This window comes from Leucoraja erinacea, chromosome 13, assembly GCF_028641065.1.
Source record: "Leucoraja erinacea ecotype New England chromosome 13, Leri_hhj_1, whole genome shotgun sequence".
Classification (NCBI taxonomy): domain Eukaryota; kingdom Metazoa; phylum Chordata; class Chondrichthyes; order Rajiformes; family Rajidae; genus Leucoraja; species Leucoraja erinaceus.
This window is the reverse complement of record NC_073389.1, coordinates 54,676,906-54,704,592: the sequence shown is the minus strand read 5'-3', so window position 1 is coordinate 54,704,592 and position 27,687 is coordinate 54,676,906. Positions and strand designations below refer to the sequence as shown.

Here is a 27,687-nt window from a genome sequence, read left to right as displayed (position 1 = left end):
CAAAGATAACCAAGAGGACGCTGAGGGAAGAAAAGAGTTTTTAATGAGGATTGGGAACTGCAATATTATCTTGTTTCTGCTCAAGATAAGATGATTTGCTTGCTTTGTGATATTGAAGAAACTCAATGTTCATCAGCATTATGCCACTCATAAGGACCACAAATATTTCAAATTAGAGAGTGAGGTGCGGAAGGTTGTATTGCAGAAATTAAACGATGAAAAACAAAGGCAAAGGCAATTATTTCAAGCAGCGGTAAGAGCCGGAAATAATGCTACTGTAGCGACTGATAAAGTAGCTTCTATACTCCGGGGAAAAAGGGAGGCCATTTTAGCGATGTAGAAATCGTAAAAGAATGCATTGTCAAAGTTGTAGGATGCTTAGACCCCGATAAGGTTTCAAAGTGTAAACAAATGCCTCTTTCAAGGAGATCGGCAGCATGAATTAGCCCTCAACGTAACAGAACTACTTCATGCCAGACTCCAAAAGGATAATATATATTATTCAATGGCTTTGGATGAATCAACTGATACTGACTCGGAGCAGGTTTTATACTTCATTCGGGCCATAACAGAAGATTTTCTTTGCTACGAAGAGTTACTCGCTTTGGGCATTCTTACGGGTAGAACACGAGGAATAGATTTCTTCAACAACTTTCAAGATAAATGTCGTGAAGTTGGACTGGATTTGGTTAATTTAGTGAGTGTATGTACAGACGGTGCACCTTCCATGGCTGGAAAACGGGAGCGGTTTCTTGCACAGATAAAAATAGGTATTATCAGATCCAGATGCTCTCATTTAATTTCATTGTATCAGCAAAATCTCTGTGCTAAATCTACTATTTTAAGTGACACTTTGCAACAAGTTATAAGTATTGATAACTATATTCGTGCAATTGCAACACGGCATCGACAGCTTCTAATATGCTAAAGTTGGACGATGAGGCATTCAGTGTGGATTTGCCGTATCATTGTAAAATGCGTTGGCTATCGCAGGGACAGGTGTTAGCAAAATGTTCATCTTTGCGAGAACAGATAGTTAAATTTCATGAAGAACAGAATCAGCAATGTGAATTATTGAAAGAAGATTTCTATAGAAACTGAAGTTTCTTGGATGTGGCCTTATTAGATTACAGCTAACTTAGTGCAGCCTCCCAACATGAGAAGGTTCCCCAGCCCTGCAATAGACAGTAGGTGCAGGAGTAGGCCATTCGGCCCTTCGAGCTGGAAAATGCTGGAATGAGGCAGCATCAATGGAGAGAAGGAATGGGTGACGTTTCGGGTCGAGACCCTTTTCAAGTCTTAATCGGCTTGGTATAAATGTAAATTGTCCCTAGTGTGTGTAGGATAGTGTTAGTGTGCGGGGATCGCTGGTAGGCATGGACTCAGTGGGACGAAGGGCCTGTTTCCACGCTGTATCTCTAAACTAAACTAAACAGCAGGTAGACACAAAAAGCTGGAGTAACTCAGCGGGACAGGCAGCACCTTTGGAGAGAAGGAATGGGTGACGTTTCGGGTCGAGGCCCTTCTTCAGACTGACAGCTCTGTGGGACGACTATCAGCTGAAGAACTGCAGTGGTCCACATCAGTGGCCGGTACTATCTTCAAGAGTAATAGTGAATGGATTAAATACTGTCTTAGCCACTTCCATGATTAAATAAAACAAATGTTCTCCTTTAAGATGTTCAATAGTTAAATAAATCAGCGGTGATCTATTAGAGTTAAATAGATCAGCGGTAACGGGATTGCTTGGGGCAAGCTTACCTGAACCATGAAGTAGGCAGAGAAACTCCAGCCGGCCTCCGTCCTCTTCTCTCTCATTGTCCTCATGTCATCCTCAAACTTGCCCAGGTTCTTGGTGAAGGACATCAGCAGCAGAGTCCGCAGCTTGGCAAAGAAGGTGTTCCACGACTCCTGCGTGCGGGCCGAATCCTTCAGGGGATCGGAGAGGACCACGCACCTGCGGCAAGGAAGGTCGCCTCTGGGTTAGTTTAGTTTCAGCTTAAAAGTCAGTCCTCGACTCTCCCACTAGTGGAAACACCCTCTCCACATCCACTCCATCCAGGCCTTTCACTGTTCTGACCAGATAGTCAAATATTCAATTCGAATTTCGTGGAATGTGGGAATTTCGTTGTCTGTGGAATTCTCTGCTCCAGAGGGCGGTGGAGGCAGGTTCTGTGGATACTTTCAAGAGAGAGCTAGATAGGGCTCCTAAAGATAGCGGTGTCGGAGGATATGGGGAGAGGGCAGGAACGGGGTACTGATTGGGGATGATCAGCCATGATCGCGGTGCTGGCTCGAAGGGCCGAATGGCCTACTCCTGCACCTATTGTCTATTGTGGGAGGTTGAGTTCAGTTTCGTTCATTGTCACGTGTACCGAGGTACAGTGAAAAGTTTTTTGTTGCGTGCTATCCAGTCAGCAGAAAGACTGTACCTGATTACAATTGAGCCGTTTACAGTGTACAGATACATGATAAGGGAATAAGAGACAAGACTTTGCCTTCCATCACAGTGAGGAGGAGGAGGAGGAGTGGATTCTTGTGCAAATTGTGTTGCTTGTGTGTCTTGGGTTTTTTTCTTGTTGTGTACGACTGCAGAAACCAAATTTCGTTTGAACTTCATTTGAGGTTCAAATGACAATAAACGGTGTCGTGTTGTGTTTAAGAAGGAACTGCAGATGCTGGAAAATCGAAGGTAGACTAAAGTGCTGGAGAAACTCAGCAGGTGCAGCAGCATCTATGGAGCGAAGGAAATAGGCAACGTTTCGGGCCGAAACCCAAAGGGTTTCGGCCCGAAACGTTGCCTATTTCCTATTTCCCAAAGGTTTTCGGCCCGAAACGTTGCCTATTTCCTTCGCTCCATAGATGCTGCTGCACCCGCTGAGTTTCTCCAGCACTTTAGTCTACCTTGTATAGTATTGTGTATTGTACAACGTTTAGTGCAAGGTAAAGCCAGCAAAGTCCGATCAAGGATAGTCTGACGGTCACCAAAGAGAATAGATGGTAGCTCAAGACTGCTCCCTGGTTGTGGTAGAATAGAAACATAGAAAATAGGTGCAGGAGTAGGCCATTCGGCCCTTCGAGCCTGTACCGCCATTCAATATGATCATGGCTGATCATCCAACTCAGTATCCCATCCCTGCCTTCTCTCCATATACCCTGATCCCTTTAGCCACAAGGGCCACATCAAACTCCCTCTTAAATATAGCCAATGAACTGTGGCCTCAACTACCTTCTGTGGCAGAGAATTCCACAGATTCACCACTCTCTGTGTGAAAAATGTTTTCCTCATCTCGGTCCTAAAAGATTTCCCCCTTATCCTTAAACTGTGACCCCTTGTTCTGGACTTCCCCAACATCGGGAACAATCTTCCTGCATCTAGCCTGTCCAACCCCTTAAGAAATTTGTAAGTTTCTATAAGATCCCCCCTCAATCTTCTTAATTCTAGCGAGTACAAGCCGAGTCTATCCAGTCTTTCTTCATACGAAAGTCCTGACATCCCAGGAAACAGTCTGGTGAATCTTCTCTGTACTCCCTCTACGGCAAGAATGTATTTCCTCAGATTAGGAGACCAAGACTGTACGCAATACTCCAGGTGTGGTCTCACCAAGACCCTGTACAACTGCAGTAGAACCTCCCTGCTCCTATACTCAAATCCTTTTGCTATGAATGCTAACATACCATTCGCCTTCTTCACTGCCTGCTGCACCTGCATGCCTACTTGGTTCAGTTGCCTGATAACAGCTGGGAAGAAACTGGTCAGATCACTCAGACTGGACCACGGCCACAGGCACAACCTCTCCACCCAGGGCTACAGCCCCTTCGGTAACAACTGGCCAGGGGAAGCTCACCTACAAGCCACAGTCACTGCACCTCAGTACACGTGACAATAAACTGAAGTGAAGCTTTGTCTGCTTTCAGTCTGAAGGGTCCCGACCCGAAACATTGTGTATCCACGTTCACACCTTACCATTTCAACATTTAAAACAACAGGTAGACAGGTACATGGATGGTGTGGGAAGCAACTGCAGATGTTGGTTTAAACCAAAGATAGACACAAAATGCTGGAGTAACTCAGCGGGACAGGTAGCATCTCTGGAGAGGAGTGGAATGGGTGATGTTTCGGGTCGAGACCCTTGTTCACACCTTACCCGTCCTTATCTCTGTGTCTCCCTCTCCACTGACTCTCCATCTGGAGAAGGGTCTCGACCCGAAACGTCACCCATGCCTTCTCTCCAGAGATGCTGCCTGCCCCGCTGAGTAATGCCCCTGTCCCATTTAGGAAACCTGAACGGAAACCCCTGGAGACTTTGCGCCCCACCCAAGGTTTCCGTGCGGTTCCCGGAGGTTTTTGTCAGTTTCCCTGCCTGCTTCCACTACCTACAACCTCCAGCAACCACCTACAACCTCCGGGAACCGCACAGAAACCATGGGTGGGGAGGGTAAAAGTCTCCAGAGGTTTCCTAAGTGTGACAGAGGCATTACTCCAGCTTTTTGCGGCGACCTTCGGTTTAAAGCAGCATCTGCAGTTCCTCCCTCCACGCCAGCGAGGGGTGATATCACGGGGGCCACCATGTTGCCACCACCGTACCTGTCGCTCTGTTTGTTGCAGAAGTCGTTCCTGATTTTGTCCACGATGGATGTCCTGGGCAGGATGTTGGTTTTGTTCTTTTTCTTTGCGTCGCTCTCCACCACCACGATCAGCCAGTCCACGCTGCTGTACGCCTTCAGAATGTTCTGCCATTTTGTTATCTCGTCCTTCGCCGTCGCCTTGTAAACCTCCGTGTCCTGCGCTCGTCAAAGGAAGATTGAATCACAACCTGTGGGGCAACCTCCATCACACAGAGGGTGCTGGCTGTATACAATACAATCAACTTTATTCATCCGTTAGGAACTTTGGTTTCTGCAGCCATACAACAAGAAGATACACTTTTACAAGACACACAACCAAACACAATTCACACAGACATCCATCACACAGTGAATCTCCTCCTCACTGTGATGGAAGGCAAAGTCTTGTGTCTCCCCTGCTCTCCATCCTCTCCCGATGTTACAAAATTCTTAAGGGGTTGGACAGGCTAGATGCAGGAAGATTGCTCCCGATGTTGGGGAAGTCCAGGACAAGGGGTCACAGCTTAAGGATAAGGTGGAAATCCTTTAAAATCGTGATGAGAAGAACTTTTTTCACACAGAGAGTGGTGAATCTCTGGAACTCTCTGCCACAGAGGGTAGTCGAGGCCAGTTCATTGGCTATATTTAAGAGGGAGTTAGATGTGGCCCTTGCGGCTAAGGGGATCAGAGGGTATGGTGAGAAGGCAGGTACGGGATACTGAGTTGGATGATCAGCCATGATCATATTGAATGGCGGTGCAGGCTCGAAGGGCCGAATGGCCTACTCCTGCACCTAATTTCTATGTTTTCTATGTTTAAGTCCCGCGGCCGTTAAAGCCGCGCCGGGTGATGTCAAGCCCCGCTCCGAGTCGCCTTCAACCCCGCAACTCGGGCAGGAGAAGCTGCCGCCGTGGGAGCTCTGAAAAGCGGTCACCCACCAGGGACCCGCGAGCTCCAGATGTCACCGTCCACCGGGCCTGCAGCTGGAGCATCCCAAGCCCAAAAGCCGGCCAGCTCCACGATGGTGAGGCCGCAGGCTCCGCGACTGGAGCCCCCAGGCCGTTCTGGTTGGAGGCCGCTCCACGGTGCTAGGCCCCAACCACAACGGAGACCCGACAAGGAAAAGGTCAGGTCCCCCGTACAGGGAAGAGATTTAAAAGTTTCCCCCCCCCCCCCCCCCACACATACACAGTTAAAAACAATTAAAAAAAACCACAGCAAACTACACATGGAACGGCACAAAAATTAAAAAAAATATGGCGCCAGCTGCCAAGATGGGAATATGACGATTCTTGAAAGATGTTTGGACATCAATTGGGGCAGAATTAGGCCATTCGGCCCATCAAGTCTACTCCGCCATTCAATAACGGCTGATCTATCTCTCCCTCCTAACCCCATTCTCCTGCCTTCTCCTCATAACCCCTGACACCCGCACTAATCTCGAATCTGTCTGCCTCCATCTATCTTAGTTTGAATAGTGAAAGGCTTGGATGTGGAGAGGATGTTTCCACTAGTGGGAGAGTCTAGGATTAGAGATCAGAGCCTCAGAATTAAAGGCCGTTCCTTTAGGAAGGATATGTGAAGGAATTTATTTGGTCAGAGGGTGGTGAATCTGTGGGATTCTTTGCCGCAGACGGCTGTGGAGGCCACAAGTCAGTGGATATTTTTATGGCAGAGATAGATAGATTCTTGATTAGTGCGGGTGTCAGGGGTTATGGGTAGAAGGCAGGAGAATGGGGTTAGGTGGGAGAGATACTTTAGCCATGATTGAATGGCGGTGTGGACTTGATGGGCCGAATGGCCTAATTCTGCTCCTATCCCTTATGACCTTACGACATGGATAGGAAATGTTTCGAGAGATATGGGCTGAACTAGTGTGCTCGGCAGTCAACAGTTGGCATGGACTCGGTGGGCCGAAGGGCCTACTTTCCATGTTGTAACTCTACATCTAAAGAATGTGGGCCAGACGCGGGCAGGTGGGACTAATATATGGTCAGCTTTTCACTGTACCTCGGTACACATGGCAACAAACAACATTGGACTGAACGAGAGGGGACGACTTGGTGGGCATGGGCAAGATGGGCTGAAGGGCCTGTTTCCGTGTTGTAAGACTCTAAGAACACACTCGGACAAAGAACAGTGTTGGTAGGGTCAGCTTCCTCCTGTGTCAGCGCTTGGATCATCTGTTTCTGGAGCGCCGGAGGTGGAGTGGAGATCTGGCAGAAGGTGTAAAATGATCAGAGGCATAGACACGGTAGACACTCACAACCTTTACCCCAGCATGGAAATGTCAAAGGCCAGAGGGCACAGCTTGACTGTCAGAGGGATAACCGTAGGAGGGGGGGTGGAGAGGGGGAGGGGAGAGAGGGCAGGAGGGGGGGAGGGGAGATGGGGAGGAGAGGGGGGAGGGGAGAGGGGAGAGGGGAGAGAGGGGGAGGAGAGAGGGGGAGGGGAGGAGGGGGAGGGGAGGCGGGGGGAGGGGGGGAGAGAGGAGAGAGGGGAAGGAGGAGAGGGGGGGAGGAGAGGGGGAGGGGAGAGAGGGGAGGGGAGGAGGGGGGGAAGGGGGAGGAGGGGAGGGGAGAGAGGGGGAGGGGAGAGAGAGGTAGGGGAGGAGAGAGAGGGGAGGGAGAGGGGGAAGAGGGGAAGGGGAGAGAGAGGGGGGAGGGAGAGAGAGAGAGAGAGAGAGGGGGGGGGGGGAGAGAGGGAGAGAGAGGGGGAGGGACAGGGAGGGGGAGAGAGAAGTGAGAAAGAGAGAGGGGGGAGGGGAGGGAGGGGGAGAGAGAGACGGAGGGAGAGAGAAAGACAGAAAGGGAGGGAAAGACAGGGAAGGGCGAGAGAGAGGGGGAGGGGGAGAGAGGAGAGAGGGAGGGGGAGGGAGAGGGGGAGAGGGAGGGAGGGAGAGAGAGAGGGAGGGGGGGGGGGAGAGAGAGGGGGAGGGGGAGGGGGGAGGGGGAGAGAGGGGGGGAGGGGAGAGAGGGGGAGGGGGAGAGGGGAGGGGAGGGAAGAGAGGGGGGGGGGAAAGAGGGAGGGGGAGAGGAGAAGAGGGAGGGATAGAAGAGGAGAGAGAGGGAGGGGGGGAGAGAGGGGGAGGGAGGGGGGGGGGGAGGGGAGGAGGGGGGGGGGGAGGGGGGGGGAGAGGGGGGGAGGGGGAGAGAGGGGGAGGGGGGAGAGGGGGGAGGGGAGAGGGGGGGAGGGGGAGAGGGGGGGAGGGCGAGAGGGGGGGAGGGGAGAGGGGGGAGGGGTTGGGGGCATACAGGGCGACAGGGAGAGCCACCATAGAGACACAGCCAGTCCGTCCAAAATAGAGTGCAGGAAGAGGGAACGTTGAGCAGCGGATGGAGAGGGGGGGAGGGCGGGGGGGAGGGGAGAGAGGGGGAAAGAGAGGGGGAGGGGCTTCTAACTGGGAGGGCAAAAGGGGGGAGGGGCTTCCAGGTGGAGAGAGGGGGAGGGGGGTCGAGGGTAAGGACCCTGGGGGACGAGAGAATCACTGTTAGATCTCTCCTCCCCTTATCCTCCCTCCCTGCCTCCCCCCCTTCCCCTCTACTCCATCAGTGCCCCCAGCAACGTTTTCTGTCCATCCATCCATCCATCCCCCTCTCCGCAGATGCTGCCCGACCCGCTGAGTTCCTCCAGCGCTGTGTTTGTTGCTCAGGGTTCCATCTTGGCCAGCCAGAGGTCAACATTAAACTCCGCTATCTTTCCCTCAGGCCAAGCGCGCCACCTCTCCTGGCCACGGGTGACGGGCACATGACCAATGCCTAGCGCCCAAGGTGGTGGACGCCAAGGTGCTCCAGATCAGTTCAGTTTGTTTTGGGAACTGCTCTGCCCAGGACAAGAAGGCTCTGCAGAGAGAGTGTGCGTTCGGCCAAAATTGGCTTCCAGGTGGATCAAAGCACTAGGGGAACCTCCATCCCTGGGACCCTCACACCCCGCCCTCCCCTAACTCCACAGTGCCCCCCCCCCCATCCCCCCCCCCCTGCAGGAACTATACATAGGCGCCAGTTGCAACTCCAGGGCCAATAAGATCATGGGAGACCCCTTCCACCCCAGCATCGGACTGTTCCAGCTGCTACGGTCAGGCAAACGCCATGCGGCCGTGAGAATGGAGAGGAAGAGAAGGAGTTTCTTCCCAGAGACCATTCGGACTGTAAACTCCTATCTCACCAGGGACTAACTCTACTGAACCACTCGACTGTTGTGTGGTGTCTTTTTAAAATTGCTGTTTCTTTCCTTTTTCTTCCCTCCCACAAATATGTAACATGTGATTCTATTCCATTCTGCTTTGTAGGTTTTTGCACAATCCGCGAGCATTGCCACTTTTCATTTCACTGCACATCTCGTAGACTCGACTTGACTTGACTTTATTGTCACGTGTGCCGAGGTCCAGTGAAAAGCTTTTGTTGCGTGCTAACCAGTCAGTGGAAAGACAATAAGTGATTACAATGGAGACCTCCTCAGGGTACAGACACACGGTTTAATGCTAGATAAAGTCCTGCAGAAACAGTGCAAGGATCTCCAATCACGTGGGTGGGAGGTCAGGACCACGCTCCAGCTGGTGACAGGATAGTTTAGTTGCGTGGTTCAGAGGCAGGGCCGTCACTGTGGCGCAGCGGTAGAATTGCCACCTTACAGAGAATGCAGCGCCAGAGACCCGGGTTCCATCCCGACCGCGGGTGCTGTCTATGCGGAGTTTGCACGTTCTCTCCGTGACTTGCGTGGGTTTTCTCTGAGACCTTTGGTTTCCTCCCACACTCCATTGACGTACAGTTTGTAGGTTAATTGGGATTGGTACAAATGTAAACATGTGTAGGATAGTGTTAGTGTGCGGGGGGGGGGGGGGGCGGGGTCGGCACGGACTCGGTGGGCCGAAGGGCCTGTTTCCGCACTTTATCTGTAAATCTGTATCTGACAACCCCCCCCCCCCCCGCCCACGGTGACTGGAACAGCGACCCTACCTTCTCCACTCCATGGGCTCTCGTGGAAGCTGCTGCACCAAGATGGAGTAGACGGATGAGAAGAGAGCCTGATCTCCTGCACCTGCAGAGAAAACAACACCTCAGTTCTTTCTGTCCTGGGCCTCCTCCATGGCCAGAGTGAGTCCCACCGCAAATTGGAGGAGCAGCACCTCATATTTCACTCGAGTAGTTTACACCCCAGCGGTATGAACAATGACTTCTCCAATTTCAGGTAGTCCCTGCTTCCTCCCTCCTTCCCCTTCCCAGCTCTCCCACAGCCCACTGTCTCCGCCTCTTCCTTTCTTCTCCGTGCCCCATCGGTCTGAAGAAGGGTCTCGACCCGAAACGTCACCTATTTCCTTCGCTCCATAGATGCTGCCTCACCCGCTGAGTTTCTCCAGCATTTTTGTCTACCTTCGATTATTCCAGCATCTGCTGTTCCATCTTTAACAACATCCCAGTCCCCAGTGGTCAGTCACAGGGGGGCAAAGCCAGGCCCCAACACTGCACCTGCAATCAAGGGATACGGGGAGAAAGCAGGAACGGGGTACTGATTTCAGATGATCAGCCGTGTTGGAGACTGGAGCAGCTGGGCTTATATACACTGGAATTTAAATGGATGAGAGGGCATCTTATTGAACCATATAAGATTATTAAGGGATTGGACACGCTAGAGGCAGGAAACATGTTCCCCATGTTGGGGGAGTCCAGAACCAGGGGCCACAGTTTAAGAATAAGGGGTCGGCCATTTAGAACGGAGATGAGGAAAAACTTTTTCACCCAGAGAGTTGTGAGTCTGTGGAATTCTCTGCTTCAGAGCACGGTGGAGGCCGGTTCTCTGGATGCTTTCAAGAGAGAGTTAGATAGGGCTCTTAAATATAGTGGAGTCAGGGGATATGGGGAGAAGGCAGGAACAGGGTACTGATTGTGGATGATCAGCCATGATCACATTGAATGGCGGTGCTGGCTCGAAGGGCCGAATGGCCTACGCCGGCACCTATTGTCTATGAAACACCCAGCAAATTGCCCACTCTCCACATCTTCAGAAAGCCACAGTGAGTAACACTCACAGGACAGTACAGGGTAGACACTAAAAGCTGGAGTAACTCAGCGGGACAGGCAGCATCTCTGGAGAGAAGGAATGGGTGACGTTTCGGGTCGAGACCCTTCTTTAGACAGGGTGCTGCCTCACCATTTAACACACCTGGATAGGTACATTGGAAGGAGAGTATGCCAACATCACAGGTTAAAGCAGGGGGTGGACAACCTTGTTCTGTATAGGGGCCGGGACGCACGTGTGTGAGCGGATGGCGGGCCACATCTATCACGTGTACACACGGATCCCGCCCCGGATGGCGGGCATCAAATCACGTGTTCACAGAAGGTTAGACAAAAATGCTGGAGAAACTCAGCGGGTGAGGCAGCCTCGTGCAATCCTCGCGTGTCTCCCCCGCTGAGTTCCTCCAGCATTTTTTGTCTACTGTCGATTTTTCCAGCATCTGCAGTTCTTTCTTAACCGTGTTCACAGACGGTGCGGGGCCCGTGCCGGTGGCTTTGCGCAGGATAGGGTACGGCCAGAGCTCGGGGCACTCAGTAAGCCGGATGATTATGGGTTACGGGCCGCATTCGGCCCGGGGGCCGTAGGTTGCCGACCCCTGACTTAAAGTCAGTTCTCCAATATATCTCCTCAGACTTGTCCTTTTTTACTTTCAAAGAAAGATGGTTGTACAAGGACGTGGCACGTGTTTTCTCTTCGCTCAACCTGTCTTACCAGTTACTATGTTTAAGAAGGAACTGCAGAAGCTGGAGAATCGAAGGTAGACAAAATGGTGGAGAAACTCAGCGGGTGCGGCAGCATCTATGGAGCGAAGGAAATAGGCAACGTTTCGGTTCGAGAGTTTCTCCAGCATTTTTTGTCTACTTTCGATTTTCCAGCATCTGCAGTTCCTTCTTAAACATTTCGTCCACTCCACTACAAAATCTCCTCAAGGTGCATCTAAGGAAGAAGTTCTCCTCCTCTCTCCAAAGATAGTTTAGCAACCTCCTCTCTCACTGCCCGGTCTGAAGAAGGGTCTCGACCCGAAACATCACCTACTCCTTTTCTCTGTAGATGCTGCCTGTCCCGCTTAGTTTCTCCAGCATTTTTTAGAAACATAGAAAATAGGTGCAGGATCCGCTGGTTGGCTAAACCTCAAATGGACACAAAATGCTGGAGTAACTCAGCACACTAACACTATCCTACACACACTAGGAACAATTTTACACTTTACACCAAGCCAATTAATTTACAAACCAGTACACCTTTGGAGCGTGGGAGGAAACCAAATATCTGGGAGAAAGCCCAGTCGGTCAAAGGGAAACTGTATAAAACTACGCACACGCAGACAGCCCCCGTCCGTGGCCAGGATCGAACCCGGGACTCTGGCGCTGTGAGGCAGCAACTCTACCGCTGCGCCACCGTGCCACCTGCGGGAGGAGGGGGGAAATATTTCTGTGATTTAAGAATCTAAGCGGAGCCAGTGAATCCAAGGCACATTTCTACATGTTAGTGGAAGTTTAAAACGTTCCTCTTCAAGTTGAAATTGCTGCAAAACGTCAATTATAGATCTCAAAGTGGCACGGCGGGTAGTGCTGCTGCCTCACAGCGCCAGAGACCCCGGTTCCATCCTGACTACGGGTGCTGTCTGTACGGAGTTTGTGCCTTCTCCCCGTGACCACGTGGGTTTTCTCCGGGTGCTCCGGTTTTCTCCCACATCCCAAAGATCAGATTCAGATTCAGATTCAATTTTAATTGTCATTGTCAGTGTACAGTACAGAGACAATGAAATAAATTGATGTACAGGTTTGTATGTTAATTGATTTCTGAAATTTGTAAATTGTCCCTAGTGTGTGTAGGATAGCGTTACTGTGCAGGGTGATCGATAGTCGGCACAGACACGGTGGGCCGAAGGGCCTGTTTCTGCTGTATCTCTAAACTCTAGACTGAGATTAAAGTTTATCAAAGATATTGAGGGACAGGAGGGTGAAGGATGGGGGTATAGTGAAGGGCCTGGATAGAGTGGATGTGGAGAGGATGTGTCCACTAGTGGGAGAGTCTAGGACTAGAGGGCACAGCCTCAGAATTAAAGGACGTTCCTTTAGGGAGCAGATGAGGGGGAGTTTCTTTAGTCAGAGGGTGGTGAATCTGTGGAATTCATTGACACTGAAGTCTGTGGAGGCCACAAGTCAGTGGATATATTTAAGGCAGAGATAGATAGATTCTTGATCATTACGGGTGTCAGGGGTTATGGGGAGAAGGCAGGAGAATGGTGTTGGGAGGGAGAGATGGATCAGCCATGATTGAATGACGGAGTGGACTCGATGGGCCGAATAGCCTAATTCTGCTCCTATCACTTCGGACAAAGATGTGCAGAGGGTTTAAGTCAGAGATGCGCCGTGATATGTGTGAGTGGTGGAACAGAGACCGTGTGGATAGAGAACATGCTGCCCGTACACCTGAGTTTAAAATGATGGCAGATAGTTGGGGAATGCAGGCAATGGGGTCAAACTAACAAAGTGCCAGTATGGGTTTGATGGGCAGAGTGGCCAGGCCTGGCCCGCTGACAGGCCAGTGACATCACAGATGGCCGTTACCACGGCAGCGGCAGTCAACAGACGTGACCCACCCGTCAGTCCCACAGCGTTGCGCTCCTCACAACCCTGCAGCGGCACTGGCACCAGCACGCAGCACTGCACCACACGCCGCCACCCCGCCCACCCGCCATGTGAGCAGACCGTCGACATCACCAGCCCAGCCCAGCCCCACCGCCATCCGCAAACTCAGGCTCACCACCAGCACACACACACACACACACATCCACTGCACAAGGTGGGTGCACATGCGTGCGGGTGTATGCGTGTGTGCATGTGTGCCTGTGTACATGTGTGCGGGTGTATGCGCGTGTGTGTATTCGTGTGGGTGTGTGCGTGTGAATGTGTGTGTGTTCGTGTGGGCGTGTGCAGATGCGCGCGCGAGCGTGTGTGCGCGCGTGTTGGTGTGTGCGCGTGTATGTGCCCACGTGTTGGGGTGTGTGCGCGCGTGTCAGTACAACACGTTGACACAACATCATCTACATCCTTGGTTTGCGTAGACTGTTGCGTTAACTGTGCTAACACCTCACATAGTAACATAACACATTAACGTTGAAACTCACGGAATAGTGAAAGACTTGGATAGTGCGGATGTGGAGAGGATGTTTCCACTGGTGGGAGAGTCTAGGACTACAGGTCACAGCCTCAGGATTAAAGGACGTTCTCTTAGGAAGGAGATGAGGAATTTCTTTAGTCAGAGAGTGGTGAATCTGTGGAATTCTTGGCCACAGGCGGCTGTGGGTATTTTTAAGGTAGAGATTGATGGATTCTTGTGAAACAAGGAACTGCAGATGCTGGTTTACACCAAAGAAAGACACAAAATGGGTCAGGCAGCATCTCTCGAGAAAAGGAATAGGTGACATTTCGGGTCGAGATCTTTCATCAGACTCTCTGATTCTTGATTAGTACAGGTGCCAAGGGTTATGGGGGAGAAGGCAGGAGACTGGGGTTGGGAAGGAGAGATTGATCGGCCATGATTGAATGGCAGAGTAGATTTGACAAGTCGAATGGCCTAATTCTGCTCCTGTGACATGAACATAATTCAGCTCTTTGATTCGCCAAGGACTGGTGTATGTGGCAGCAATCACGAACACAAACTGTAGTTAGGATGGAACCTGGGTCCCTGGCGCTGTGAGGCACCATGCATGCAGTCAGTGACCAAATGCAAGCAAGCACCGGGTGCCACACTGGTAAACCCAGGAGCACAACTAACGCTAAACTCACATCACCGTAAACATGACAATTCTCATCTGTTATTTCAATTTAAGATCCATTCACCAACCAGACACAATATGAAGGACTGCTCCTGAACACACCCAGAACTCAAACAAGAAGGTAAGAGGAGAGGATAAACACGAGATGCTGGAGTAATTCAGCGGGGCAGGCAGCATCTCTGGATAGAAAGAATGGGCGATGTTTCGGGTCGAGAACTTTCTTCAGACTAGTCAGGGATAAGGGGACAAGGGGTCACAGCTTAGACGATAAGGGGGAAAGATTTAAAACAGAGAATGGTGAATCTCTGGAACTCTCTGCCACAGAGGGTAGTTGAGGCGAGTTCATTGGCTATATTTAAGAGGGAGTTAGATGTGGCCCTTGTGGCTAAGGGGATCAGGGGGTATGGAGAGAAGGCAGGTACGGGATACTGAGTTGGATGATCAGCCATGATCATATTGAATGGCAGTGCAGGCTCGAAGGGCCGAATGGCCTACTTCTGCACCTAATTTCTATGTTTCTATAAGGGGACTGAGAGATATAGATGATTATGTGGAGAGATAAGGAACAATAAATGAGAGATATGCAAAAAAGTAGCGATGATGAAGGAAACCAGCTGTTTGCTGGGTGAGAACGAGAAGCTGGTGTGACGGGTGGGGGAGGGATGGAGAGAGAGGGAATAGCGGGGCTACCTGAAGAGAGAGGAATCAATATTCGTACCACTGGGCTGTAAGCTGACCAAGCGAAATATGAGGTGCTGTTCCTCCAATTTGCGTTTAGCCTCACTCTGACAGTGGAGGAGACCCAGGACAGAAAGGTCAGTGTGGGAATGGGAAGGGGAGTTAAAGAGTTTGCCAACTGGGAGATTAGGTCGGTCTAGGCAAACTGAGCAAAGGAGTTCAGCGAGGAGCTAACCCAGATCATCAGTCGCCAAAGACTCCGGGTCGTGTAAATGGGGCAGCGCAGGCGGAGAGGGTAACAAATGAGGCAGCACTGTCACAGCGTGATCTCCCCCACCCCCCCCCCACCCCCCAACAGACGGGCATTTCAACGGGACGGGGCAACTGGGAACGTTGGATGGAATAGGCGATGTTTCAGGTCGAGACCTTCTTCAAACTGAGTCGGGGAGAGGGGGGAGATTCTGAAATTGTGCAATCCAGGTATTGGACAGGCTGGGCTGGTTTTCCCTGGAGCAGAGGCAAATGACAATAGGCAATAGGTACAGGAGTAGGCCATTCGGCCCGTCGAGCCAGCACCGCCGTTCAATGTGATCACGGCTGATCGTCCCCAATCAGTACCCCGTTCCAGCCTTCTCCCTGACTCCGCCATCTTTAAGAGCCCTATCTAGCTCTCTAGAATGATAGAAGTATATAAAATTATAAGGCTTAGAAATGGTCGATAATCCAAATCATTTTCCCCATGCTAGGGATATCCCGAACAAGAGGGCATTTGTTTAAGGTGAGAGAAAAGAGTTTAAGGCGATCGAAGGGGAAGGTATTTTTTAAATACGTAGAGAGTTAACTGATATCTGGACCTTGCTAACAGAGGTGGTGGAATGAGATACAATCACAGCATTTAAGAGACAGATTTAAAGATACATAGAAACAGGCAAAGCAAGGAGGGAAACCTGTAGATGGGGAGAGAGGTCAGCATCGATGGGCTGAATGGCCTGTTTGATTGTGTGGGGAAAATTCAAGTGTAGAGAGTGTTTAATCGTCACATGTACCAGCAGCAGAGCAATTACAGCCAAACTGGCCCAAAATGCAAAACACATACAGATAAATATAACGCATCAAACCTTCAATGGACTGAAGGATGTGGAGGCCAAGATGGTCGAGGTGGAACCTCATTGAAACGTATGTGGAGTGGATGTGGAGAGGATGTTTCCACTAGTGGGAGAGTCTAGGACCAGAGGTCACAGCCCCAGAATTAAAGGACACTCTTTTAGAAAGGAGATGAGCAGAATGTCTTCGGTCAGAGTGGGTGAATCTGTAGAATTCATTGCCACAGACGGCTGTGGAGGCCAAGTCAGTGGATATTTTTAAGGCAGAGATAGATAGATTCTTGATTAGTTTGTGTGTCAAAGGTTACGGGGTGAAGACAGGAAAATGGGATTTGGAAGCAGAGATCAGTCACGATTCAATGGCGCGGAGTACACTGGATGGGCCGAATGGCCTAATTCTACCCATATAACTTCTGAGTATTTAATTTTCACAATTGCCGGCAACTGAACAATGACACTTTCTTGCTGCAGCTTAATGAACCCGTAAATACAACACATAGAGATAAATATAACATCAATAATGGACGGAAGGTTGTGGAGGCCAAGTCAGTGGATATATTTAAAGCAGAGATAATAATAATAATATAATGTTTTGTTTATAGGGACAGTGCATATTAATTAATATTTGCATGTAAATATGCGAGATTGTAGCCAATCAGTAGCTAATTTCCGTCTCTAGTCCCTAGATAGATAGAACACTTCCGAACACTTATGATGTGGTAAGCCATGATAGATTCATTGTCCACACCGGTAGCTGCAAAGGAAACGATCTCAGTCCCTGTACACTCACAACTGTGTGGGCAAATTCACCTGCAACCACCAGCCACAAGTTTACATACGGCACCACAGCGATGGGCCGGGCCGGGCTGGGCCATGAACAATGTTGAGACAGACAGACAGACCATATAACATATAACAATTACAGCACGGAAACAGGCCATCTTGGCCCTACAAGTCCATGCCGAACAAATTTTTTCCCCTTAGTCCCACCTGCCTGCACTCATACCATAACCCTCCATTCCCTTCTCATCCATATGCCTATCCAATTTATTTTTAAACAATACTAATGAACCTGCCTCCACCACCTCCACTGGAAGCTCATTCCACACCGCTACCACTCTCTGAGTAAAGAAGTTCCCCCTCATGTTACCCCTAAACTTCTGTCCCTTAATTCTGAAGTCATGTCCTCTTGTTTGAATCTTCCCTATTCTCAAAGGGAAAAGCTTTTCCACGTCAACTCTGTCTATCCCTCTCATCATTTTAAAAACCTCTATCAGGTCCCCCCCCCTTAACCTTCTGCGCTCCAGAGAATAAAGCCCTAACTTATTCAACCTTTCTCTGTAACTTAGTTGTTGAAACCCAGGCAACATTCTAGTAAAACGCAGTGTCAGGACAACAAGTTCCCCCTTAATGCTAGCAAGATGAAGGAGACAGTTGGGAGGATTCAGCAAGTGTGCTGGAGGTACACAGCCCCGATCAGCATCAGTGGTCGGTGCCACAGTGTAGGTGATGGGCACGGTGTTATATAGACAGACCCGTCCCCACCGGTACTGTAGCCCAGTGTTACACAGCAACAGAGCAGCACTGCCCACCCCGGCACCGTCGCGTCCACCCCGTCGCGTCCACCCCGGCCACCAGGGCTATACAGACTCCCCAGGCCCGGGCCCCGCGGTCACTCACAGGTGGCGAGCGGCCGGTTCTCCATGGTGAAGAGCTGCAGCCGGTCCTCGGCCTCCATCCGCCAGCACCGCCCGCTGCTGTTTCCCCGCTTGTTCCGCTTCCGTTCCCCGTCGCCACTTCCGCCCCGCTCCCTCCCCTCCCCTCCCCACCCACTTCCGCCCCGCTCTCTCCCCTCCCCACCCACTTCCGCCCCGCTCTCTCCCCTCCCCACCCACTTCCACTTCCGCCGCCCCGCTCTCTCCCTCCCCATCCACTTCCGCCCCGCTTCTCCCTCCCCACTTCCGCCCCCGCTCTCCCTCCACCACTTCCTGTCCCACCATAACCTCCCCCCCCCCCCCCCAGCCTGCACCTGTCCCACCTGCCCAGTCCTTTGTTTTAGAGCAGAATGAGGCCATTCGGCCCCTCGCGTCTACATCACCGTTCAATCATGGCCGATCTATCTCTCCCTCCTGACCCCATTCTCCTGCCTTCTCCCCGTGACCCCCGACACCCGTAGATCCCACAATACAAGGATAGACCAAAGGTGGTGGCCCTTCGACCCATCGGCCCGATGCTGGCCCCCCCTCCCTCCCTTTAGATGCCCCTGGTGTCAAATAAATGTTGAAGGTGCTGGAAACACTCAGGCAGTGGCCGTGGAGGGAGGAGTGGAGTTAGCGGTTCAGTTCGGCGACTCCTCCTCCCATCTCCACACCTGAAACACTGCCTCTGTTTCTCTCTCTAGATGCTGCCCGACCTGCTGAGTGTCTAGTGTTTGTTTAGTGTGGAGATACAGCCAACAGGCCCTTCAGCCCATCGAGCCCACGCCGGCCAGCGACCCCCCGTACAATATCCCTATCCCACCCACGAGGGACTGTTTACAATTTTACCAAAGCCAATTAACCTAAAAACCTGTAGAAAGGAACTGCAGACGCTGGTTTCAACCAAAGACAGACACAAAATGCTGGAGTAACTCAGCGGGACAGGCAGCATTTGATGAAATTGTCACCATCACAGACGACCCAGAAACAGGCCATTCGGCCCAACTCGCCCATGCCGACCCACAGTTGGCCCATTTTCCCGTGTTTGGCCCGTATCCCTTATCCAGATGAAGGGTCCCAACCCGAAACGTCGTCTGTCCATTCCCTCCACAGACGCTGCCTGGCCCGCTGAGTTCCTCCAGCACTTGGTGTTTAGTCCAAGGTTCCACCATCTGGGTATTGTTAAGGCAGAGATTGATAGATTCTTGATTAGTAAGTCTCCGGTTATGGGGAGAAGGCAGGAGAATGGGGTTGAGAGGGAAAGATAGATCAGTCATGATTGAATGGCGGAGTGGACGTGAGGGGCCGAATGGCCTCATTCTGCTCCCATCACTTGTAAATGTCTGCATTTCTTGTGTCTCTCACCAGTATTTACCCTTGCTTCCTCTCTCCCCCTCCCTCTCTCCCCCTCCCTCTCTCTCTCCCTCCCCCATTCTCTGCTCTCTATTCTGTGTAGCTTCTCTCAGCATACAGTTCTCTCTCTCTCTCCCCTTGCCTCTGTCGTGATCTCTGTCCACTCTCTATTTTCATTCCCTTCATCCATGACCTTGGCTCCCCCCCCCCCATCTCACGCCTGGAGATTAAAACCACTTTATTCTTATTTCCAACCTCCAGGATAAATCTCCTCAAGGAGAAGGAAACCACCAATCCAAGACTAACCGGGAAGACAGTGTGAGGTGAGGAATTTGAGTGACCAGTGAGTTTAGAGATACAGCTCGGAAACAGGCCCTTCGGCCCACCTAGTCCTTGCCGACCAGCGATCCCCGCACACTAACACTATCACACACACACACAGGGAACAATTTACAATTTACACCGAAGCCAATTTACCTATAAACACGCGCGTCTTTGGAGCGTGGGAGGAAACCGGAGCACCCGGAGAAAACCCACGCAGGTCACGGGGAGAACGTGCAAACTCCACACAGACAGCACCCGAGGTTGGGATCGAGCCCGGGTCTCTGGCGCTGTGAGGCAGCAGCTCTACCCGCTGCACCACCGTGCCGCCACCATGAGTTTGATGGGAAGGTGGAAATGTACGGTGATATAGAGACATAAGATGCAAGGGTGACACGTGACCGGGCGATCGATGGTCAGCATGGACTCAGTGGGGCCGAAGGGCCTGTTTCCGTGCTGGGTCTCCCCACACTAAACAAACGTTGGCCTCTGTGAGTGTGTTTTATTAGATTGAGGGCGACCTGGTCTTTGATGTGAAGTGCGTGGAGGGGGAGGGGATGCTGCAGGTGATGTAGGGTGGGGTGGGAGCACGAAGGGGGTGTCGCTGGAGGGGCTGGGGGAGGGGAATAGTGAGGGGGGGGGGGGGCAGGTGCCCCAGGGCTCTGTGTACCGGGTCCTGTCAGAACCAGGGGCCACAATTTAAGAATAAGGGGTAAGCCATTTAGAACGGAGACGAGGAAACACTTTTTCACACAGAGGGTTGTGAGTCTGTGGAATTCTCTGCCTCAGAGGGCGGTGGAGGCCGGTTCTCTGGATACTTTCAAGAGAGAGCGAGGGAGGGCTCTTAAAGATAGTGGAGTCAGGGGATATGGGGAGAAGGCAGGAACGGGGAACTGATTGGGGATGATCAGCCATGATCACATTAAACGCGGTGCTGGCTCGAAGGGACAAACCCTACTCCTGCACCTATTGTCTATTGTCTATTGACCACGTGCCTTGTGTTTACAGGAGGAGGGACCCCCCTGACGGCAACTGTACAGTAAAGGCCCCACCCCAGGGTGTTGAGGACAATGCAGGTGGGTGCCCTGCCTGCCGCCCTGGACCGAGCGTGGGGGGGGGGGGGGGGGGGGAGAGAGAGATGAGTGAGGGGCCTCTGACAATCCCACCACCCTCCCACTGACTCTAAACTCAGTGAATCCCGAGTCTCTTGCCCAGAGTAGGGGAATCGAGGACCAGAGGACATGGGTTCAAGGTGAAGGGGAAAAGATTTAATAGGAATCTGTGGGGTAACTTTTTCCCACAGAATGGGGTGGGTGTATGGAACGAGCTGCCGGAGGAGGTAGTTGAGGCTGGGACTATCCCAACATTTAAGAAACAGTTAGACAGGTACATGGATAGGACAGGCTTGGACGCTTCTACCCCATAGCCATACGTGAACTTAACAATGCAAAATAAGAAATAGCACTCACATTCAACTGAATGGTTCTACCTCAGCTGCTATTGTTATTTATCTGTCATTTTTTTTATATGTATATATTTTTACCTTTTCTTATATATAATTAAAATTGCTCTTGTGAATCGCACGGTGGGATTGACTTTTAAATGTTGTTGTACCATGTGCAACGACAATAAAGAGATTCATTCATATGGACCACAAACGCGGGCAGGTGGGACGAGTGTAGATGGGGCATTGTTGGCCGGTGTGGGCAAGTCGGGCCGAAGGGCCAGTTTCTGTGCTGGATCTCTAAAACAAAAAACTAAACAAAATCTAAGATCAGATATACCAGCCGTAAATAGAATCAAGTCAGACCCAAGTACATGAGGTGGACCGAGGGGAAGATACAGAGTGCAGCGCTGGGCCTTGCAATAGTCTGGTTTTAGTTTTAATTCATTACTAGACCAAGCGCAGACCCGTTGTGGCTGCTCCCCCAATGTCCCCCAAGTTCCCTAACCTTAGCCCCCACAGCATGCGTGGGCCTCTAACTCAAGCCTTCCCCAACATAACTGAAGCTGATCATTGCTAGCCCAGCCATCGTGATGTCATCAGCGAAAGCTGGTCGTTTTAAATTCAGTCTTTTGATGTTTTTAAACTTCTTACTTACTTTTAATCATTAATAAGTCGAGAATTAAAGCATAAAATGTTCAGATAAGTTGCTCTCGGCCTCGAGGGGAAAAATGTCAACCGGAATATTGTAGAAATGTAGTCGTTACCGCGTAGTGTTTTTGCAAAGATGGAAAGACAACCACATATACACACGTACAAGATCAGGCTTGATCTTGTACTTGTGTGGTTTTAATTTCAAAGGAAAGGGCCCACCAGGAGTTGGCCATTCGGCCCTTCGAGCCTGCACCGCCATTCAATATGATCATGGCTGATCATCCAACTCAGTATCTGCTTTCTCTCCATACCCCCTGATCCCTTTAGCCACAAGGGCCACATCTAACTCCCTCTTAAATATAGCCAATAAACTGTGGCTCAACTACCTTCTGTGGCAGAGAGTTCCAGAGATTCACCACTCTCTGTGTGAAAAATGTTTTTCTCATCGAAGTCCTAAAAGACTTCCCCCTTATCCTTAAACTGTGCCCCCTTGTTCTGGACTTCCCCAACATCGGGAACAATCTTCCTGCATCTAGCCTGTCCAACCCCTTAAGAATTTTGTAAGTTTCTATAAGATCCCCCCTCAATCTTCTAAATTCTAGCGAGTACAAGCCGAGTCTATCGAGTCTTTCTTCATATGAAAGTCCTGACATCCCAGGAATCAGTCTGGTGAACCTTCTCCGTACTCCCTCTATGTCTTTCCTCAGATTAGGAGACCAGAACTGTACGCAATACTCCAGGTGTAGTCTCACCAAGACCCTGTACAGCTGCAGTAGAACCTCCCTGCTCCTATACTCAAATCCTTTTGCTACGAATGCTGACATACCATTCGCCTTCTTCACTGCCTGCTGCACCTGTTTGCCTACTTTCAATGACTGCTGTACCATGACACCCAGGTCTTGTTGCATCGCCCCTTTTCCTAATCGGCCACCATTCAGGTAATAGTCTACTTTCCTGTTCTTGCCACCAAAGTGGATAACCTCACACTTATCCACGTTACTGCAGTTCGCACCAATTTCTTGCGGGTCTTGGATGGAGCTGTTCCTAAACCGAGGTACGATGCATCTGATAAAATGCTTTCTGTGGCACATCTGTAGAACTCGGTGAGAGGTGCTGGGGACTGAGGCAGTAGAGAGAGAGAGAGAGAGAGAGAGAGAGAGAGAGAGAGAGGCGTTGGTGAGCTTGCTTGACCGTCGGTTTGGGCGGGTGGTCAAGGACATGTGGTGCTATTTTCTCCTCGGATCTTATAGAAACATATAAAATTATAAAAGGACTGGACAAACTAGATGCAGGAAAAATGTTCCCAATGTTGGGCGAGTCCAGAACCAGGGGCCACACACAGTCTTAGAATAAAGGGGAGGTCATTTAAGACTGAGGTAAGAAAAAACTTTTTCACCCAGAGAGTTGTGAATTTGTGGAATTCCCTGCCACAGAGGGCAGTGGAGGCCAAGTCACTGGAAGGATTTAAGAGAGAGTTAATGCCCCTGTCCCACTTAGGAAACCTCTGGAGACTTTGCGCCCCGCCCCAGGTTTCCGTGCGGTTCCCGGAGGTTTTTGTCAGTCTCCCTACCTGCTTCCACTACCTGCAACCTCCGGCAACCACCTGCAACCTCCGGCAACCACCTGCAACCTCCGGCAACCACCTGCAACCTCCGGGAACCGCACGGAAACCTTGGATGGGGCACAAAGTCTCCAGAGGTTTCCGTTCAGGTTTCCTAAGTGGAGTCAGGGGATATGGGGAGAAGGCAGGCACGGGTTATTGATTGGGGATGATCAGCCATAATCACAGTGAATGGCGGTGCAGGCTCGAAGGGCCGAATGGCCTCCTCCTGCACCTATTGTCTATATTTTCTATGATGTCAGTGGAGAGAAGCTGACCTCACGTCGTGGACTTTGTTCTGCAGGAAGCCAAGGATCAAGGAGCGGGTAGTCCGGCCGTGACCGGCCGCGCTGGGAGTCCGCGCACGTTCGGGGGGCTTCAGCGAGGCTTCTTGTTGCGGAGGCTGGAGCCACGGGTCAGCGGGAGACCCCTGGGTCGGGGCAGCCGCCCGCACTCGGACACCGAGCTGCCCCAGAGTCTCCGTGACCCCACGCCCACCGCCGGGACCCAGCCAGTGGCCCAATCCCAGACCCACGCCACCACGGAACAGAGGAGCAAGGTCAAGCTGAAATGCAAGAACGTCTTCAAACTGCAGCAGGGAGTGAGTGACCACCTGGACGAGATGATGACCATGGGTGCGTCACTCTTCCCCCGCCCCCTCCCACCCACTCTTCCCCCTCCCCCCCCTCCATCAACCCTCCCCTCCCCCTCCCCCAAACCTCTCCCCTCCCCCTCCATCAACCCTCCCATCCCCCTCCCCCTCCCCCTCCCCCTCCCACTCCATCAACCCTCCCCTCCCCACCCCCCACCCCTGCCCCTCCCCCTCCCACTCCATCAACCCTCCCATCCCCCTCCCCCCCCTCCCCCCCCGTCCCCCCCTCCATCAAACCCTCCCACCCCCCTCCCCCTCCCCCAAACCTCCCCTCCCCCCTCCCCCTCCCCCTCTTTCTCCCCCTCTATTGCTCTCTCTCCCTCCCCTCTCCCTCCTGCCCCTCTTCCCCCGCCCGTCCCCCCCCTCCCTCTCTCTCTCCCCCTCCCTCCCTCTCTCCCCCATCTCCCCCCCCCCCCCCCCCCTCTCTGCCCCCCCCCCCCCCCCCCCGCCCTCACACTGTCTCTCCTGCTTTCCAGACTGGGGCCACCCAGACGTGACGGCTGCCATCAGCAGACACCCCCGGCTGCCGCAGCAGATGCGGGACCCCCACTTTGCGCAGACCATGCGTTGGCTGCAGGACGACCCCGAGGGCTTCATGCAGCACTTTGAGGAGAGCGACGAGGAGATGATCTTCGTCAAGGACCTGCTGGAGATCATTGGTCAGTTCACAAGGGATAGGAGGAGAATTAGGCCATTCGGCCCATCTAGTCCACGCCACCATGATCTATCCCTCCCTCATAACCCCATTTGCTTTAGACCCAGTCTGAAGAAGGGTCTCGACCCGAAACGTCACCTATCCATGTTCTCCACAGATGCTGCCTGACCCGCTGAGTTACTCCAGCACTCTGTGAAACGTCACCTATCCATGTTCTCCACAGATGCTGCCTGACCTGCTGAGTTATGGTGCAGCAGCATCTATGGAGCTAACGAAATAGGCAACGTTTCGGGCCGAAACCCGGAAGGGTTTCGGCCCGAAACGTTGCCTATTTCCTTAGCTCCATAGATGCTGCTGCACCCGCTGAGTTACTCCAGCACTCTGTGAAACGTCACCTCTCCATGTTCTCCACAGATGCTGCCTGACCCACTGAGTTACTCCAGCACTCTGTGAAACGTCACCTATCCATGTTCTCCACAGATGCTGCCTGACCCACTGAGTTACTCCAGCACTTACCCATTTACTTTTGATCTGTTTAATTTAGACATACAGCGCGGAAACAGGCCCTTCGGCCCACCGAGTCTACGCCGACCAGCGATCCCCGCGCATGAACACTGTCCTACACACACACTAGGGACATTTAGCCAATTAACCTACAAACCCGCACGTCTTTGGATTGTGGGAGGAAACCGAAGATCCTGGAGAAAACCCACGCAGGTCACAGGGAGAACGTGCAAACTCCGTACAGACAGCACCCGTATCCGGGTCTCCGGCGTTGTGAGGCAGCAACTCTACCGCTGCGCCACCGTGCCTTCTCTACATAACCCCTGACACCAGTACTGATCAAGAATCTATCTATCTCTGCCTTAAAAATATCCACTGACTTGTGGCCTCCACAGCCGTCTGTGGCAATGAATTCCACAGATTCACCACCCTCTGACTCAAGAAATTCCTCCTCCTCTCCTTCCTAAAGGAACGTCCTTTAATTCTGAGGCTGTGCCCTCTAGTCCTAGACTCTCCCACTAGTGGAAACATCCTCTCCACATCCACTCTATCCAGGCCTTTCACTATTCTGTAAGTTTCAATGAGGTACCCCCTCATCCTTCTAAACTCCAGCAAGTACAAACCCAGTGCCGACAAACGCTCATCATAGGTTTACCCACTCCCCCCAGTGAGAGGGTGATGATCAGGACTGGGGCAGCGCAGCGGGTAGAGCTGCTGCCTCACAGCACCACAGACCCGGGTTTGATCCTGACCTCCTCGGCTGCTGTCTGTGTGGAGTTTGCACGTTCCCCCCGTGACCCTCGTGGGTTTCCTCCCACATCCCAGAGACGTGCGGGTTTGCGGGTTAATCGGCCCGTCTGTAAACTGCCCCCTAGTGTGTGGGGGGTGGATGGGAAAGTGGGATAGCATGGACCTAGTGTGAACGGGTGATCGATGGTCGGCACGGACTCAGTGGGGCCGAAGGGCCTGTTTCCGTGCCGCACACTGTGGGAGGGGCAGGGTGGGGGTTAGATGCAGGGTCCTAACCACCTCTCTCCCCTCTCTCCTTCCTCCTCACCCCCCACTCCCCTATCTCCCCCTCTCTCTCGCCCCCAGGGGACATTCTGCAGGCGCGGGGCAGCCAGGGTTCGGTCCGCAGCTTTGTCCAGTCGCTGGGTCTGGGGGCGCAGGAAGAGGCTCAGCTCAACTCCATCGCCGAGCACCCCGACATCCGCGGCATCATCAGTGACCCGCTCTTCCAGGACACACTGAGTGAGATGAGCAAAGACCCGAGCCAGGCCGAGCGGTGAGACCCTCACACTGACCCACACACTGACCCACACACTGACCCACACACACACTGACCCTCACACTGTGACCCACACTGACCCACACACTGACCCACACACTGACCCACACACACACTGACCCACACACTGACCCACACTGACCCACACACTGACCCACACACACTGACCCACACACACACTGACCCACACACTGACCCACTCACACACTGACCCACACACACACTGACCCACCCACACACTGACCCCCACACTGACTCTCACAGTGGGGGAGAGCTTGGGGATAGGGGGTGAGAGAGGGGGAGATTGTGTGTGTGTGTGTGTGTGTGTGTGGAGTATGTGTGCGTGTGTATGTGTGTGTGTGTATGTCAGTGTGTGTGTGTGTATGTGCGTGTGTGCGTGAGTGCATGTGTGTGTGTGTGTGTGTGCGTGTGTGTGCGTGTGTGTGAGTGTGTGTGTGTATGTCAGTGTGTGTGTGTGTCTATGTCTGTATGAGGGTCAATGTGAGGGTCAGTATGGTGGGGATGGAGGAGGCAGGGGGAGGGGGGGGGCAACATTGAACAGACATTCAGACAGGTGCACAGACAGGACAGGTTGGGGGGGATATGGGCCAAATACGGGCAGGTGGGATTGGTGTAGCTGGGACATTGTTGGTGGGCCAGCAGGGAGGGGCAGGGCTGAAGGGCCTGTGTGGGTTGGGGTACTTGTGTGTGATCTCTGTGTACTCACTCCCCCCCCCCCCCACAGGTTGCTGCAGTCCAAGGACGCGCGGTTCCGGGCCGGGTTGACCACTCTGCTGTCGGCCGGAGTGCTGGACATCCTGCTGGCTGACCGCAGCCCCAGCCCGGCCAGAGAGACAGACAGCAGCCACAGCGACTGACCAGACCCGCGGGGGGTGGGGGAGGGGAGAGGGGGGAGCAGGACAACAGGGAACCCGGCCCCCCCCCAAAAAAAAATAAACCCTGTAACTGAACCCACACAACACGACCTGTGTTCACTGTCTCATTGCATCTGTCATCACTAGGGGGACTAGTCTACCTGGGGTAATATTCCTGCAGGTGTGAGTCTACCTGGGGTAATGTTCCTGCAGCTGTGAGTCTACCTGGTGTAATGTCCCTGCAGGTGTGAGTCTACCTGGTGTAAAGTTCCTGCAGGTGTGAGTCTACCTGGGGTAATGTAGGTGTGAGTCTACCTGGTTAATGTTCCTGCAGGTGTGAGTCTACCTGGGGTAATGTTCCTGCAGGTGTGAGTCTACCTGGGGTACCTGCAGGTGTGAGTCTACCTGGGGTACAGTCCCTGAGGAAGAGGGACAGGGTGGAACAATGCAGCTTTT

The 27,687-nt window shown here is 52.2% G+C and overlaps 2 protein-coding genes across 2 annotated transcripts in view; one reads left to right on the top strand and one right to left on the bottom strand.

The window, feature by feature from the left end:
• Positions 1 to 17,958, bottom strand: part of trappc10 (trafficking protein particle complex subunit 10) — a 43,578-nt gene extending 25,620 nt beyond the window's left edge. Inside the window, exons 1-4 of the mRNA XM_055644227.1 lie at positions 17,869 to 17,958; positions 9,564 to 9,645; positions 4,589 to 4,795; positions 1,762 to 1,957 (exon numbers count right to left, since the gene is read on the bottom strand). Coding sequence (XP_055500202.1) covers positions 1,762 to 1,957; positions 4,589 to 4,795; positions 9,564 to 9,645; positions 17,869 to 17,926 — 543 coding nt within the window. The 5' untranslated portion in view covers positions 17,927 to 17,958. The remainder of the gene's footprint in view (positions 1 to 1,761; positions 1,958 to 4,588; positions 4,796 to 9,563; positions 9,646 to 17,868) is intronic.
• On the top strand, positions 13,231 to 27,331 carry LOC129703082 (uncharacterized). Its single transcript, XM_055645277.1, has 8 exons — positions 13,231 to 13,431; positions 14,462 to 14,528; positions 19,500 to 19,561; positions 20,568 to 20,635; positions 23,562 to 23,892; positions 24,386 to 24,568; positions 26,164 to 26,353; positions 27,102 to 27,331. The coding sequence occupies exons 4-8, from the start codon at positions 20,630 to 20,632 to the stop codon at positions 27,232 to 27,234; spliced, it is 843 nt and encodes a 280-aa protein (XP_055501252.1). The 5' UTR covers positions 13,231 to 13,431; positions 14,462 to 14,528; positions 19,500 to 19,561; positions 20,568 to 20,629; the 3' UTR covers positions 27,235 to 27,331.
• Positions 27,332 to 27,687: the final 356 nt, after the last annotated feature.

Excerpts from the sequence above, each read along its gene's own strand:
- LOC129703082 (XM_055645277.1), top strand. Across the intron at positions 23,893-24,385 it reads GGACGAGATGATGACCATGG|ACTGGGGCCACCCAGACGTG; the intron begins GTGCGTCACTCT and ends CCTGCTTTCCAG. Across the intron at positions 26,354-27,101 it reads GACCCGAGCCAGGCCGAGCG|GTTGCTGCAGTCCAAGGACG; the intron begins GTGAGACCCTCA and ends CCCCCCCCACAG.